This window comes from Cryptomeria japonica, chromosome 3, assembly GCF_030272615.1.
Source record: "Cryptomeria japonica chromosome 3, Sugi_1.0, whole genome shotgun sequence".
Taxonomy (NCBI): domain Eukaryota; kingdom Viridiplantae; phylum Streptophyta; class Pinopsida; order Cupressales; family Cupressaceae; genus Cryptomeria; species Cryptomeria japonica.
In genome coordinates this window covers 756,976,996-756,990,929 of record NC_081407.1, presented here as the reverse complement: position 1 = coordinate 756,990,929, position 13,934 = coordinate 756,976,996, and the positions used below count along the sequence as shown (strand labels likewise).

The 13,934-nt window shown below is 37.1% G+C and overlaps 1 protein-coding gene across 6 annotated transcripts in view; it reads left to right on the top strand.

Moving 5' to 3' along the window:
* Positions 1 to 12,976, top strand: part of LOC131034779 (uncharacterized) — a 34,836-nt gene extending 21,860 nt beyond the window's left edge. The window contains exons 2-6 of one of the 6 annotated variants that reach the window (XM_057966361.2): positions 9,947 to 11,064; positions 11,513 to 11,771; positions 11,876 to 11,959; positions 12,185 to 12,304; positions 12,593 to 12,976. In XM_057966361.2, coding sequence (XP_057822344.2) covers positions 9,947 to 11,064; positions 11,513 to 11,590 — 1,196 coding nt within the window. In that variant the 3' untranslated portion in view covers positions 11,591 to 11,771; positions 11,876 to 11,959; positions 12,185 to 12,304; positions 12,593 to 12,976. Of the gene's footprint in view, positions 1 to 9,946; positions 11,065 to 11,512; positions 11,772 to 11,875; positions 11,960 to 12,184 lie in introns of all 6 variants that reach the window. The other 5 variants (XM_057966359.2, XM_057966356.2, XM_057966358.2 and 2 more) reach the window with 5 other exon arrangements.
* The last annotated feature ends 958 nt before the right edge of the window (positions 12,977 to 13,934 follow it).

Below are 13,934 nucleotides of genomic sequence, written 5' to 3'. Positions count from 1 at the left end.
AAATGCATTTTTTAAAACAATTATAAAGTTATCCTTGATTATAAAAGGACAATAGAAAATCCAGACAATAAAACTGATAAGAACTTTGGAAAACACAACATTTTATTAAAATCAACACAAATTACTGAATTAGTAAAGATGTAGTAAACGACATCTCAATCTTCATGAGTAGTAAACGACATCTCAATCTTCATGAGTAATTGTCAGAGTTTTCTTAATAGCATGTCCATAATTTCAGCTTTAAAAAGTTGACAACCCTCAAAATTAAATAATTTGGAGGAATGTCTTGTAAATTTTGTTCAGTGGTATGGCCTCGGGATGAGAAATCCATATTAAATTATAATACCCTTTATTTTTAGTCAATGGCTTGTATTTTTGTAGCACAGTGCAATTTTTTTTCTTTTTTTTGTCAAATCTCATAAAACACGTGGAATTTTTTTTAAGCTTTAATTATTTATATGTGTTTATCTTTTATTCTGATGCTGCCTCAGCTACAATAGCTTTGATTTCATACAAATGATCAATCAACAGGGTTAAGTTCTGTAGCAGGTAAAGACTCCTAAGGGGGTACCATTTTCTCATAATGTTAATGCAAATGTAGGCACATCATGTATTGAATTGATAATTTCTGATTTGACATTGTTTAATTTTTTCATCAACATTTCGGACCATGTGAGCATGATCCGAAATGTTGATGAAAAAATTAAACACTCAGTCAAATCCGGAAATTATCAATCTAATCTATTATGGACTTGTTGGTGTACGTTTTATCATCTACCAAACATTAGAATAAGATACCCAAAGGTATTCTATCCTCTCTTGAAAAATCGCTGCTGATTCCAAGGTCTATATGTGCGAACAAGAGACTTTAGTGGGATAGCTACTTGGGTAGTGTATGCTGAAAATCTCAAGGGGGACTTACATTTATGAATGTCTTTCAAGCTTCTGGACTTCGATAGATTTTATCAATTTTAGACTTTCTGTTTTTTGGATTTTTCGGGATTTAGACCTTCAAAAAAAGGGGAAAAAGGAGATAGGGTTAAGAAAGCTGATCTAAACCTACGAATTCTGGAGATGGTATTAACTAGGTGTTCTCGGGAATGGGTTGTGCTTATGATTGAAGTTTTGGCATACATAGGGGATAGGCTCAGACTAACTTTGCCTAGTGAAATGGAAATCATCCATTCACCAAAAGTATGAGCAGAGATGCATCGTTAATTAATACAAATCAAATCCTTCATTCAATTCTAACAACTTTGAAAGCAAATCTAAATTAACTTTTAACTAATGTGTTGAAGAAATTGAAACCATGCTAATCACTCAAATAACAGAGATTACAAAGCCTTAAGAGAAAGCGCACAAGCAATGTATCATTTGAAAAAATGACCTTCACGTAACAATATATCAAAAACCTCACACTCTCCAAATGAGAGGAGGTAGCCTTATATAGTTTTTCAGAAAATAATGAACGATTGAGATCAAACAATGATCAAGGGCCCAGATTGAAAGTTATAAACCCTAATTAGGGTTTCTCAAAACTCTATCAGACAAACAAGAGAGTGACATGTGGCACAACTGCTATTGTGACTGAGGCGAGTGTCCAGTTTCCCTTTTTGCAGATTCAATGTATCTGGACACAATGAGTTGAACCTCTTCTATAGTGACACTTGGCAAGTTACTAATCTGGAAGTCGACGACGTCCACATCATCAGTACACGTGGCGAGGATGCATTCCCACTCAACTGCCTGGGCAAGAAAGTTGTTGTCGATGAGGAGAAATCTCGCAATTCTTGAGAGATCCCTTTTATCGATCATCATTGAGACTTTGAAAAAGCTCAACTGAATTTTGGTTCTCAGGTTCACTGCATGCAAGTGTTTTTCTCGCATGCCCTCCCTTTGCCAAATTTTCGATGCCACATGAAACACTTCACTTAAAATTTCCTTGACATTCTTCTCAATCTCAAAATACTTAGTCTCAGATTTCTTCGGGACCTCAATCTTGGTGACCAAAGCGCAATACCAAGTGTTAAAATCATACTTGTCCCCAGCTTGGATGACACCTGCATCTATCAAGTCTCGCTTTGATAGACCTCGGATAATCCTCAATTGTGGAAGTATTTGATCTTGGATTTCTTCCATATCCTCCCAATTTGCAGCCAAGTCCTGAATTCTGTTGACTAATGAAGAAGCCGACTCATGTGCCGATACCAAATTTTCCACAAGTATGTCAGCCCGTGGTGAAGCATATGAGGTCCATTCCTTAACTTGCTCGAATGTGCCCTTCGTGTCCTCATAATCTTTCATTGACTTTTGTGGAAGAGGCTACAGAGGGGTAACTGGTATCTCATGATCAAGTGGCTTAGTTAGATGGATAACATATTTTCTCCATTGCTGATTTTCTTCCTCAACCTTAATTCTTTTCTCCTTTTTCTTGGCTAGTCTTGCCTTGAGGGCGTTGCAAGAATCATCAAAATATTGGATCTCTTGAGCCTGAGTAGGCTTACCCAACTCTACTGTAGTGATCTTATAATCTTCTGGAGCAACATCACTCTGGGTCTTTCCTTCTTTTGGTACAGCTATCTGAACCGTTTTGAACCCTGCACTATCCCTTTGAATCAAAGAGAAATTTTTTACTGGCTTGGATGGTTTAATCACAACTGGTTCTTTCACCTTTGCCAAAAATGCTGCAATATTCTCTTTTGAGTGGGTCTCATTAGGAACCTTAGCCCTTATCCTTTCTCTCAACCAATCAGGAACAGTTGATTGCTTCTCAGTATTTTTATCACATTCACCATCTATATCCCCAGGGCCAGTAACTATACCATCAAGAAAAACTACTGGAGGCTCAGCTTGTTCCTTGGCTGGATTTTGGACGGGTTATCTCATTATCTCTTCAAGCGAAGAAGGCACTCTTGCTTCATTATCCTCCATATTTGTGTCCATCTCCTGTTCCTCAATAATATTCTGGTCAGGCACAACAGATGCAACACTCAAAGTCGAATGACCTTCATTTGATTCACGTCTTTCCCCAACGATTTTCTTTGCCTTGGCCTTTCCAGAATTTCCGGCAGGTTCCTTTCTCTTTCGGGACACAACTTTTTTTGGATTCCGAGCATTGCCTGAAGAGATACCATGGTTGGAAGACATTGAGTCATCCATTACCATCAAATCATAAGTCAAGGCAACACCTTTGGACTTTAGTTGCTTTGTCTTCTCGGACATCCACCACTAGTATTCAACTACTGTCTTCATAAGGTCTGCCAAATCCGATTTCTCCTCGTCTGCCCAATCAATCACGACAAGTGGCTCATTTCTCACTTTCTCGAAACCCGGTTGTTCAAATTCAGGACTGTCTTCTACTTGATCCGTGACCCTGAATACTTCTGTTGCTCTTACCATACCTAGGGGAATTCCTGATCAAAACCTTCTTCTGATTTCAAAATCATTGATTGCATTAGCCCAATAATCCTCTAGATTGGATCTGTGTTCAAACACAATTCCTTCTACCCTTTTCATCTTACGGAATGGATCAAAGTTCCTTCTTGCCTTGTATAAGTAAAAGGGGTACCATGCCAACTCCTTTTCAGCAGTGGCAGTAGCTTGTGCTGATGGACACGTTTCCAATCCATTTCCAATAGTGAGAAGATGTTCTTGCCTTCTTCTGCTTCTCTCTCTGAACCATCATGAAGCTCTCCAACTGCCTCACAATTTCTAGCAACACAACTCGGTTGGTGGGATAAATTGGGAGTTTGTAGGGAGATCCAGAAAATACCTGAATTCTTATATAGGTGAAGTTTGGGTATTGGATATACCAATACCCGAATTTGCTTGTGAGGTCTTTTTACTCTTGAGAGAGTCTTTGATGTAGTCCACCTTGCAGTGTTCGTGTGATAGCATCAGAAATGCATCATTCACCTTCTGGAAATGTAATTTCTTTTCCATGTGCAGCTGGGGGTAACAATCGTAAATAGGAAACTGATTTTCCTTGTTTCCCACCTCTCCTCTTCTGGTTAAGGCCTCTGTATCTATAAGTTCTAGCTAGGGAATAGAACAAATACGAGCTCATATAGAAGATTTTGTCTCCCTCCAAATTTTTCAGCTGGCTGTCTAAGTTGTTGCTTATTATCTGAGCCCAGTCAATCATCTTTACTCCATTCATTATCTCATTAATGAAGTAATACATCCAAGGCTCAAATGGAGCGCCTTGGGGATTACCCATTATTCGGTTCAAAAGGACAATCATGTCTCCGATGTCATAGTAGGCACAAGGTTGTCCAAGCCGAACATCCTTTTCTTAAACTTCCTCAGATTGATATGTCCGAGGTTTGTATCACTGACATTCTTCCATTTCAAGTTCATCTTGGATTCAGGAGGAGCATCCTTGTCTACCTGAAACTTCATCGCGACTGAAATTTGTGAAAACACACGAAGCCTAAGTTAGAAATCAGAATTTCAATTTAAAATTTGAGGTTTTGAATGACCAAGTGGTTGAGGTTGTTTACTTCATTTTTCATACTTAGTCATTAAAATGAAGTTTTTACATGTAGGAATTTCGAAAATAATAATAAAACTCCATACTCTAAATTCTGATTTTAATCCAAAAATCAGGTTTGCAATGACATCAATTTCATCCAAACTTGTTTTGAAAGGCGGGAAGTAAGAAAGAAAGTGTAAATATTTAGTCCAACATGATCTTTCTTATTGAAATTTTGGACAAATCTGCTAAAATATCTTCCAACGAACTTAGAAAACTCAGAAATCTAATAAATCCGCCTTCAAAACCAACTTCACCTTCGATAGAATGAGAAGAAAAAGACAAGAAGATAGAAAGAACTTTTAAAAACTTAGAAACTTCAATAGATTTGCCTCCTATCAGGTGGTTTATCTCCAAAGTCTATGTATGCTGCGGGAGAATAAGGTTGGAGATGATACTTAATGCTCTTAACTTCTCCAAAATACGTTCAATCTGCAGAATTATTTTTCGACTACCCTTCAGCCTGCAAGAATGTCTCTTAACTTTGCTCTCAACACTTAAAGTTCGAACTCTTGTGTGAGGAATGAAGGAAAGAATGTCTTATTTGTAATGAAGTCGAATTTCATAATTAGAAATACACAGATCCTCTCCAAAAATCTGTTTCTATTTTGATTTCAGTCCTAAACGTTCATGAAGAAAGTTTCTAATTCAGCTTCAAGTTGCATAGTCATCATTATCTAGTTCGAACCTTTCATCTCACTTCACAAATGCAAGTTTCTAATTCAGTTTTCATTTCATATTCGAACTTGATCTGCAAATATCTCTTTTCAAAACTTTCTAATTTGATTCCTAGTTCGAATCCTATCTTGAAATCTCGCTGACCTCACCTTGGAATATACCTTTCCTTTCAAAATTAGCATGTTTTCTCATGAGGCAGAGTTTATTGTTTTGATTCTCCTTGTTATGGCGGACTTGGACAAACTTAGGAACCATTCCTTATGTCTTAAGGTGAACTTTTTGGAGTTCCATTTCAAGGCGGACTTCATAAACTTTATGCATTCAACTTCAAGACGGACTTTGGAGGGGGGACTTTCTAGAAACCATGGATGGCGGACTTCTCATGTCTTCCTTGCACCATCAAACCTTCCTCACAGCAGACTTTGTGAGTCTATAGCATCTTGCATATGGCGGACTTGGTGGGACTTTATTTCCAAGGCGATCAAGAGTAGGGCGGACTTTCTTCCTCTAAACACCTTTTAACTTTGACAAAGCGGACTTTCTTGGGCTCTTTCTCCATAGGGCGGAGTTTGTAGAGTTCATGACTTATCACCTGGGGCGGACTTTGAATGACTTATTCTCTTCTCAAGTGGGAGGGCGGACTTTTCATGACCACTTGCCATTCACCATCTCCTTGGGCGGAATTTTTTTTGGAGTTCATAACACTTGCTCCTTGGGCGGACTTTTTTTGAGTCTCCATCATGGGCGGACTTTCTTCCAATGCACTTCATATGTCTTCCTCCTAGGGCGGACTTTGGAGCTCACACACCACTTTGCTTGGGCGGACTTTTCTGATCTTGAGCACCTTTCATTTGCAACCTAGGCAGACTTTTCACTTCTTCACACCTTAACTATTCATGGCAGACTTTGGAAGACTTCATCCTTCATTGCAAGGCGGACCTTGAGTTGGCTATGATCTTAGGAGGGCCGACTTTTTCTCCCTCCAAATATCTCAACTTAGACAAGGCGGACTTTGAGTTTGGCACCTTTGCTTGGGCAGACTTTCTTTCACATGTGCACTTTGGAGGGCGGACTTTTGGAGAACATGACCATTGCCTTTGTACCTTGGAGTTCACCTTGGGCGAACTTTTGGAGGAACCATGGGCTTTGGAAGACATCATAGGGCGGACTTTCTCTCCTCCACGCCACTTTGCAATCAAAAGTAGGGCGGACTTTTTGAAGAACATGACCTCCTTCATCATCCATAGGGCGGAGTTTGAAGATTTCTTGACATACATTCACCATCAAACTTTGATTAGCCAGACTCAAAGAAATACTTGAAAAAAACTTCAAAATTTGATAACTTCATCAATTTTCGCCAGATTAGATTGATATTTGAAATCCATACTCAGGGAACCCATCCGAAGCATCATGACCCCTAAAATGTAGGAACTTAGGGTTTTGGGTCAAAACTTGAAAATCTTTGATCGCAATCGATGCAGGTCGATGGTACAAGTGTAAACCCTAGGTCCCCACTCCGAAAAAGCAAAAAACAGGCATCCCTACAAAAATAGGGAAAACTTTCTAAAAATAGCCATACCGGGGATCGGGCTAAAAAATGCCAAAAATGAAACTTCCTAAAAATAGGAAAAAGCAAAAAAGCAAACTTTCTAAAAATAGAAAGTTGTCCGAATTTGTTCAAATCAATTGCGTTCTTCGTCCTCTGGCTTTTCTAGGCACTTTGACGGTGTCTAGACTCTATTATCACTTGGCTTGCACAAACTGACTTTCAATCCTTAGGACTCAAACCGTTCAAAACATGACAAAACCGAGCAGTACTGAAGCGGAAGGCCACGGGGCACTAACAAAAACCCTAGAAAGCAGGAAAGGAGAGGGTCCCCATTCTCAATGGGGTGATGTGTGAAAAAAAGGTCACAACAGGACTGGAAAATTCATGTATTTAATATTATGTATTGTCAAAACACTTTTAGATGTGTACTTTCTCATGGTTTTTTTCTTATTTCACTCTATTAACGGGTTCTACAGGAACCTTGGCCAAACCTGGATTAGTTTGGACTGGGTTCTGATTTTGGTCCAGGCTCTGTTTGGGCGTATCCAAGCACTGCTAGGTCTTTTTCGATTTGACCTGAGTATATGGGTCTACCAAGGTTCCTGCCCCAGACCTCTCTGGATTTGGCCTGGGTGGGCAGGTTTGCCCAGGCCCCTATCCTGACCTTTTGGATTTGGCCAGGTATGTCTTAATGTACTTGGGCTGAATCCAGAGACCTGTGGCAAGACCTTTAGCAAATCCAGAGAGAATCTGCCTGGAGCTAACCCCAGCAATTTAAATAGTTCTTATGTTTAACAATACAATTTAATTGCTACAAAGTATATATTTTTATATATTTAGTATTTACCATCCCTATGTCTCGGAAAACTGAGAATTGTTTTGTCCTCCCAGAAATGCATTCCCATGCAAACATGTCCCACCACCCTAGAAGATTGGAGAGACCTAGGTCGAAGCTCAATATTGTTTCTTGAAAACCCATTTGTGGGTTGAATTGTTTAAACTAGCTACATGTGATTTATTTAGTTATTTTGTATTCTTGAAGAGTAATTTATTTTTCCAGGAGATGGCATTTTCTTGGTTACATTTTTGCTATTATCAGCAATTAAATGTCTTTTCTCATAGCAGCAGTCGTCAAGTTTGCCTACAGAGATAAAATGGTCCAATTTTGTTCATTTACATCTAGCAGAACTGGGTTTATAATGCAACCAAAAGGGTGAAAAATTAATTAGAACCAGAATTCCCAGTTTTTTGTGAATCCTTGCCATTTTATAGGAGAGGGTACAATTTCTGCAGTGAAATCTCTTAAAAGCAATGAAAAAATAAGGCTAAGTTTGGGGCATTTTCTTGTAATCAGCTAGACTGGATCCATTTGGGTGCAGATTAGATGGATTCAGTTAGCTGGTGGGCTGAGGTTCAATGATGGTTTAAGGGATAAATGATCAGGATGCCATTTTCTTGTAATGCATCCAAAATCAGGCATATCACATATCTTTGGAAAGCTCTGGAAACAGTGTTTGATTTCATAATCTTTACATGTTAAGTAGAGGTTTCAACCACAATCTATAACAGTCTTGCTGTTGAGACAAAATGGTGGCATCAGAACATACAACTTGAACAAAATTACGAAAGGAAAAAAATACATATGTTCCTTGCATTTAACACGATCAAGTTTTTATCTTTTGCTTTGTCATAAATGTAATTTGCATACCAAGTTTCTGGAAATATTTGTTATATAGGCATTAAAGAAGTCTCCAACTCGTAATTTTTGTTTTTTTAAATATGGTTCTGGAGAGATAAGGGATCATACATGATGCTGATGCATTTTATATGTTGTAGGGCTACCTTGCCTGTGCCCTTTCTGTATGGAAGATCAAACTTTAGAAAATGTCCAATATATTAATCACTGAATGTTGTTTCGTTAGAAATGTTTATTAAATTTAATAAGGTAACTTAGCTATAGGACAATTTTGATGCTAGTTATGAATCTCAGTATTATTTTCAACTAGAAAATTTTCAGTTCAAACAAAAATTTACATATATGTATACATTAAGCAGTTCAAACTATCTGACTTTCCTGTACTTAAATCATATGCCTTTTGATCTCAAATTTGTTTGGACATGGAATCATTGCAAAGCTTACCAACACCTCTCTCTATGCAGTGTTATGCCTACTTTTGCAATCCAGTTGTTTCTCTGCATTTTTTATTTACAGAGAATTAGTTACTTGTAAAAAGGAAAATGGCAATTTTATGAACAATTTTATACAGAATCGAACTCCTATTTTGCCTCAGTGATCTGCCCTACTATTTGCACTGTGTTCACTGTTGACCATTTCTCTTTTGTTGATTATTTTGTCCAATATTATTATATATTTTCTTAAATTTTCCGTAGAATTCTTATTGATTTTTGTTTTGGCTATCAAACTTTACAAATGTTATCCTCTGCACAAAGCCTTTTATTCACTGGAATGGAGGAACAAGATTTTGCATGTATTTCTTGGCTGTCTGGATTGCACTTATTGCCCTTCTTGACTTGATATCCTTAAATTTTCAGACACTAAAATGTGTTATTACTTATTTACATATTTGTATGCATTAAGCATTTCAAAGTATGACTTTGTTGTACTTTCAATTTTATGCCTTTTGATCTCAAATTTGTTTGGAAATGCAATGGTTGTGAAGATTACCAACCGCTCTCTCTATCCAGTATTCTGCCCTACTTATGCAATTCAGTTGTCTCTGCTTTTTTAATTCACATAGAACTATTTCCTTCGTAAAAAGGAGAATGGTAAATTTATGAACAATTTTATACAGAATTGAACTCATATTTTGCTTCAGCCCTACTATTTGCACAGTATCCACTGTTGACCGCTTCTCTTTTGTTGATAATTTGGTCCAATATTATTATATATATTTTTCTTAAATTTTCAGTAAAATTCTTGTTGATTTTTGTTTTGGCTATCGAACTTTACAATTTTTATCCTCTGTACAAGCCTCTTATTCAGTGGAATGGAGGAACAAGATTTTGCATGTAAACCTTATTTCCTGGCTTTGTCTGGGATTGCACTTATTGCCATTCTTGACTTGGTCCTTAAAATTCAGACACTAAAATGTGTTGTTTGCTTGTCTTTCGCTATTTTGTTTTAGATTGTCTGTTGTCTAAATCTTCAATTTTTTAAATTGCAGGAAATTCAAGGAGGATATTGCAATGGTTTGATCAGTTTGGTGGCATTGGAGAATTTGAACACAAACGTGGTGCCCGTTCGATTTCACAGTTTGCATTTGTGAACCGAGATTTATGCTGGGATGAGCTTGTATGGAAAGGAAGGCATGGCCAGTCCCCTGCGATGGTTGCCACAAAACCACATTATTTTCAGGACCTGGATGTTCTCAGCACTGTAGAAAATCTCCTTGAAAATGTTCCAGAATTTTGGTCATCAGAAGAGTTTACAGCATCTGTAGAAGATGGTGAGATAATCTCTCTCGACAGGGAGTTCTTTGTACAGGAGCTCCTTTACATGATGTATAATGAAGACTTGTTGGAGGCATGGCAGGCCGTGGAGGAGTTTCTTTTAGAAGAGAATTTTTTTAATCTATGTCAGCGGCTTCTCATTCTTCTTGGTGACCGAGAACTTTTGGCATTTCTGAATGCACTTGGGAAAATTCTAGGAAAACAGGATAATGGATTTGATTCAAAGGATAAAGCAAGGGTGAAGCAGTTGCAGAATAATTGGTTTGAGACTATCCTATCTATAGATGCCAAATTCCAATTCCTTGATGAAATACTGATATCTAATGCATGTGTGAATAATGGTCGCCAGATAGTGCGGCTTTTGTGTGATGAGGAGCATGATGAAAGAAAAAGACACATAGAAGAGATTGTGTTGGAGATGAAACAAAGTTCAAAAGGTAGTGATCATTGGGCTTTAAGAAATGAATGCTTAAGGATGAACAAAATGTTGGCAATTAAATTGCTGGCCATTGAATCTTGGTTTCTGCAGTACCAACTCTCTGATAAATGTAAGAGAGCAGCATCTTGTGAGTCGTTGTTTGGCTTAAATGGGATTGAATTTCATCGTCCTAGAATATCTTTGGAGGTATGTAATGAGCGCTTAAGCAAAGAAAAAGACTATGGATCTTTTGGGGGTTCAAAGAAGAAAAAGAGGAAAGATAAGTCTAGAAAGAGGAAAAGAAGCAATAATTCAAGTTGTGATGAGGGTATAGATAAGGAATACAGTAAGTGGTCCAATCCTGATGATACTTGGCAGCTCTCTACTGACAATTATGTTTCTAATTGGAACAAGGTAGACATAAAATTATACTAGCTTTTTTGTTTTGTGGTCACCTTTTCATGTCTTTTCAGTATGCTGGTCAACTGTTTTTGTTCAGAGTGGCTATATGCTTGGCTTTAGAGATGCATGGGTCATCCGTCATTCTATCTTCATATTATTTGGAGCAGAACATCTGCTTTTTGAGGAAAAGTCCTTTAATTGTCCAGATTTCAAATATTTTAATCCATCACTGTGCCTGCATCTTTCTGCATTCAGTCAAACATTATTGCCTGCTCATTCGTTTTCCTGTCTGTTTTTATCTGTTTTCCAGATGTTAGTAGTGACAATATAATTGCCTGATCATTCATTTTCCTATCTTTGTTTATCTGTTTTTCAGATTTAGTAGTAACAAAATAATAGAATAATCTTTGCTGGAACCAGTAGTCCGAAAATGAAAATCTAATTTTGTGGGCCTTTTCAGGTTGATCTGCCAGAGCATCTTGCCAAATATGCTTTTTTGAGCTGGTTAAAGTGGGTTATAACTGGCTGGAAGTTGTGAGTGGAGTTAGTTGGCCAGAGCGTTTTGCATTTTAACCTGTTCTCTTTTGAGGCCAGTTGTCAGTGTCACTGCTGAATTAGGCCTTTGTGAGCAGGATTCATGAACCAAACTGATAAGCTAAATACTAGCCGTGGTTATGCTATACTAGTATTTTATTCCATGTTGTTTTCCAAATATTCAGGTTGCTGGGTTTTTCTTTCCCTTGTGTTCCGTGCCTTGCTTTTATACAGAAGATTTTACTAATACGATCACTGAACCATGGTAATTTGTTTGGTTTCTCCCCAGATTGCAACTTCAGTTTCTGATAACGTTGCTAAGTGTCTAATGCTTGAAGTCAGACAATCATTTGGGGTTTCTTTTCTTGTCAAGGTAAAGAACGATCTTACCTTCTCTCTAAATTGACATGCCATTTAGACAAAATTATCTGATTTCCATTAATGGCATATGGTAATTGTCATTGATGTGGTGGTTAGGCTGTAGATGTAACTTTATGCATGCTTCCCATGCATGTAACATTTTCTGTAAGGAAACAAATCTAGTTTAGAAGCCTTACATGAGATAGCCTTGGAATAATCAATGAATTTGTTGTTGCAGGTCATTTTTGTTTATGGGGGAATAGAAAGCAATTGTTGTGTCAATAAGCAATACATGACAAAGGGACCGGCACCTACGCTTCAACAGTGTTGCTGGGGAAATCTCAAGAAAACCCTCAATGTTAGTATGTAAATTTTATTTTGAGAAAACAAAATGGATGAATTATAGTATTTTATTAATTTTAAACAATTTAAAACTTTGGTGAAATGTCAAATAAAGAATTAAAGTTGTAAAATTGTGATGAACTGCCAGCAGATTCTTTGTTTATTTAAAGAGTTGATGGCAATTTGTAGTATTGAGTAGCGTTCCATTCTAATTGCTGTCAACCATACAATAGCATTCAAGCAAAAAGAGGAGACCAGGGGCAAGTTATTCCTGACTTTAGTTGTAATATCTCTGAGCTGGCAGTTAAGTCCGTTGAATTCTGCTGTGTGGTGCAACCTTTGGGGGATAAGCTTTCACCCTTCCTCAGCTCGACGAAAGCTTATGATGAATTGTCTTATAATTTTAAAAAAATCAATGATAACAAGTAAGCCAGATGCTAATACAAGGCTGCAAGAACTCGTTGCCTTGATATACACATAATAAAAGATCATGTACCACTTAATTACATTCTTTCTAAGATTCCTACTGATTCACTTCAAACTCGTGAGAAATTTATTACTATGTCTTAATTGATTAAGCATGAAAATGATTTGACGCACCTATGTAATTTTTGTTGCCTTGATATACTCGTAACAAAGGATTATGTACAACCCAAGATATCTAATGATAACTGGAAATTACTTCAAACTTATGAGAAATTTATTACTATGTTTTCGTTGATAAAAGCTTGGAAATGATGTGAGGCACCCATATAATTTTCTGTGAATGTGAATCAATCTTGTCCTTTGACGTGTAGAGATGTAAACATTATTTACATTTTTCAATTTTATATGAAGCTATTTACCTTAATAAAAAGATTTTTGGATTTTATGAAAATAAGTTCACCCCGATCAATTATTTCCCAATTTAGGAATATGATATATTACATAAGTTAATTGTATTTCGTATTTTTGTTTTGTACACTATCCTTCGCTCCCTCTCTTTCTCCCTCCATCTACCCTATCACCGCTCGCTGGTTCTATAGAGTTTTTTAATTTTGTTCTTTATGTTTAACTGCATCTTTTATTTGAAACCCTAATTTTTATTAGGTTTCTTTTTAGTCATTCACCAACTTTAACGTTATAACCTTTTTTCAACCTATTCACATGTTACGGTAAAATGAGTTTTCGTTGCAGGTTTTATAATTTGGGAAGGATAGCTTGTCTTCCTTGGCATCTAGCTATAGAGTTCTGAATTGTTTCACTTTTGTATCTAGCTATAGAGTTCTGAATTCTTTCACTTTTGTATCTAGCTATAGAGTTCCTGAATTGTTTGGCATCTAGCTATAGAGTTCCTGAATTGTTTCACTTTTGTATCTAGCTATATAGTTCCTGAATTGTTTCACTTTTGTGTCTAGCTATATAGTTCCTGAATTGTTTCACTTTTGTGTCGTTCTTCTATATATTTTTGGTGCCAGTAAATTTCTTAGTTACTTTTGACTCCCACCACAAGGATTGGAGCAGAGTTTAACTGTTCTAGTAAAAGTGATTCATTGACCTCTAATTGTTTGGAAAGGCTCTAGTAGAGATAGCTTTGTTCACCTTGACTAGCTTGCGCCCGTAGTGCAGGGGCATCATCTGTTAATAAGAACTTGCATTGATGCTTT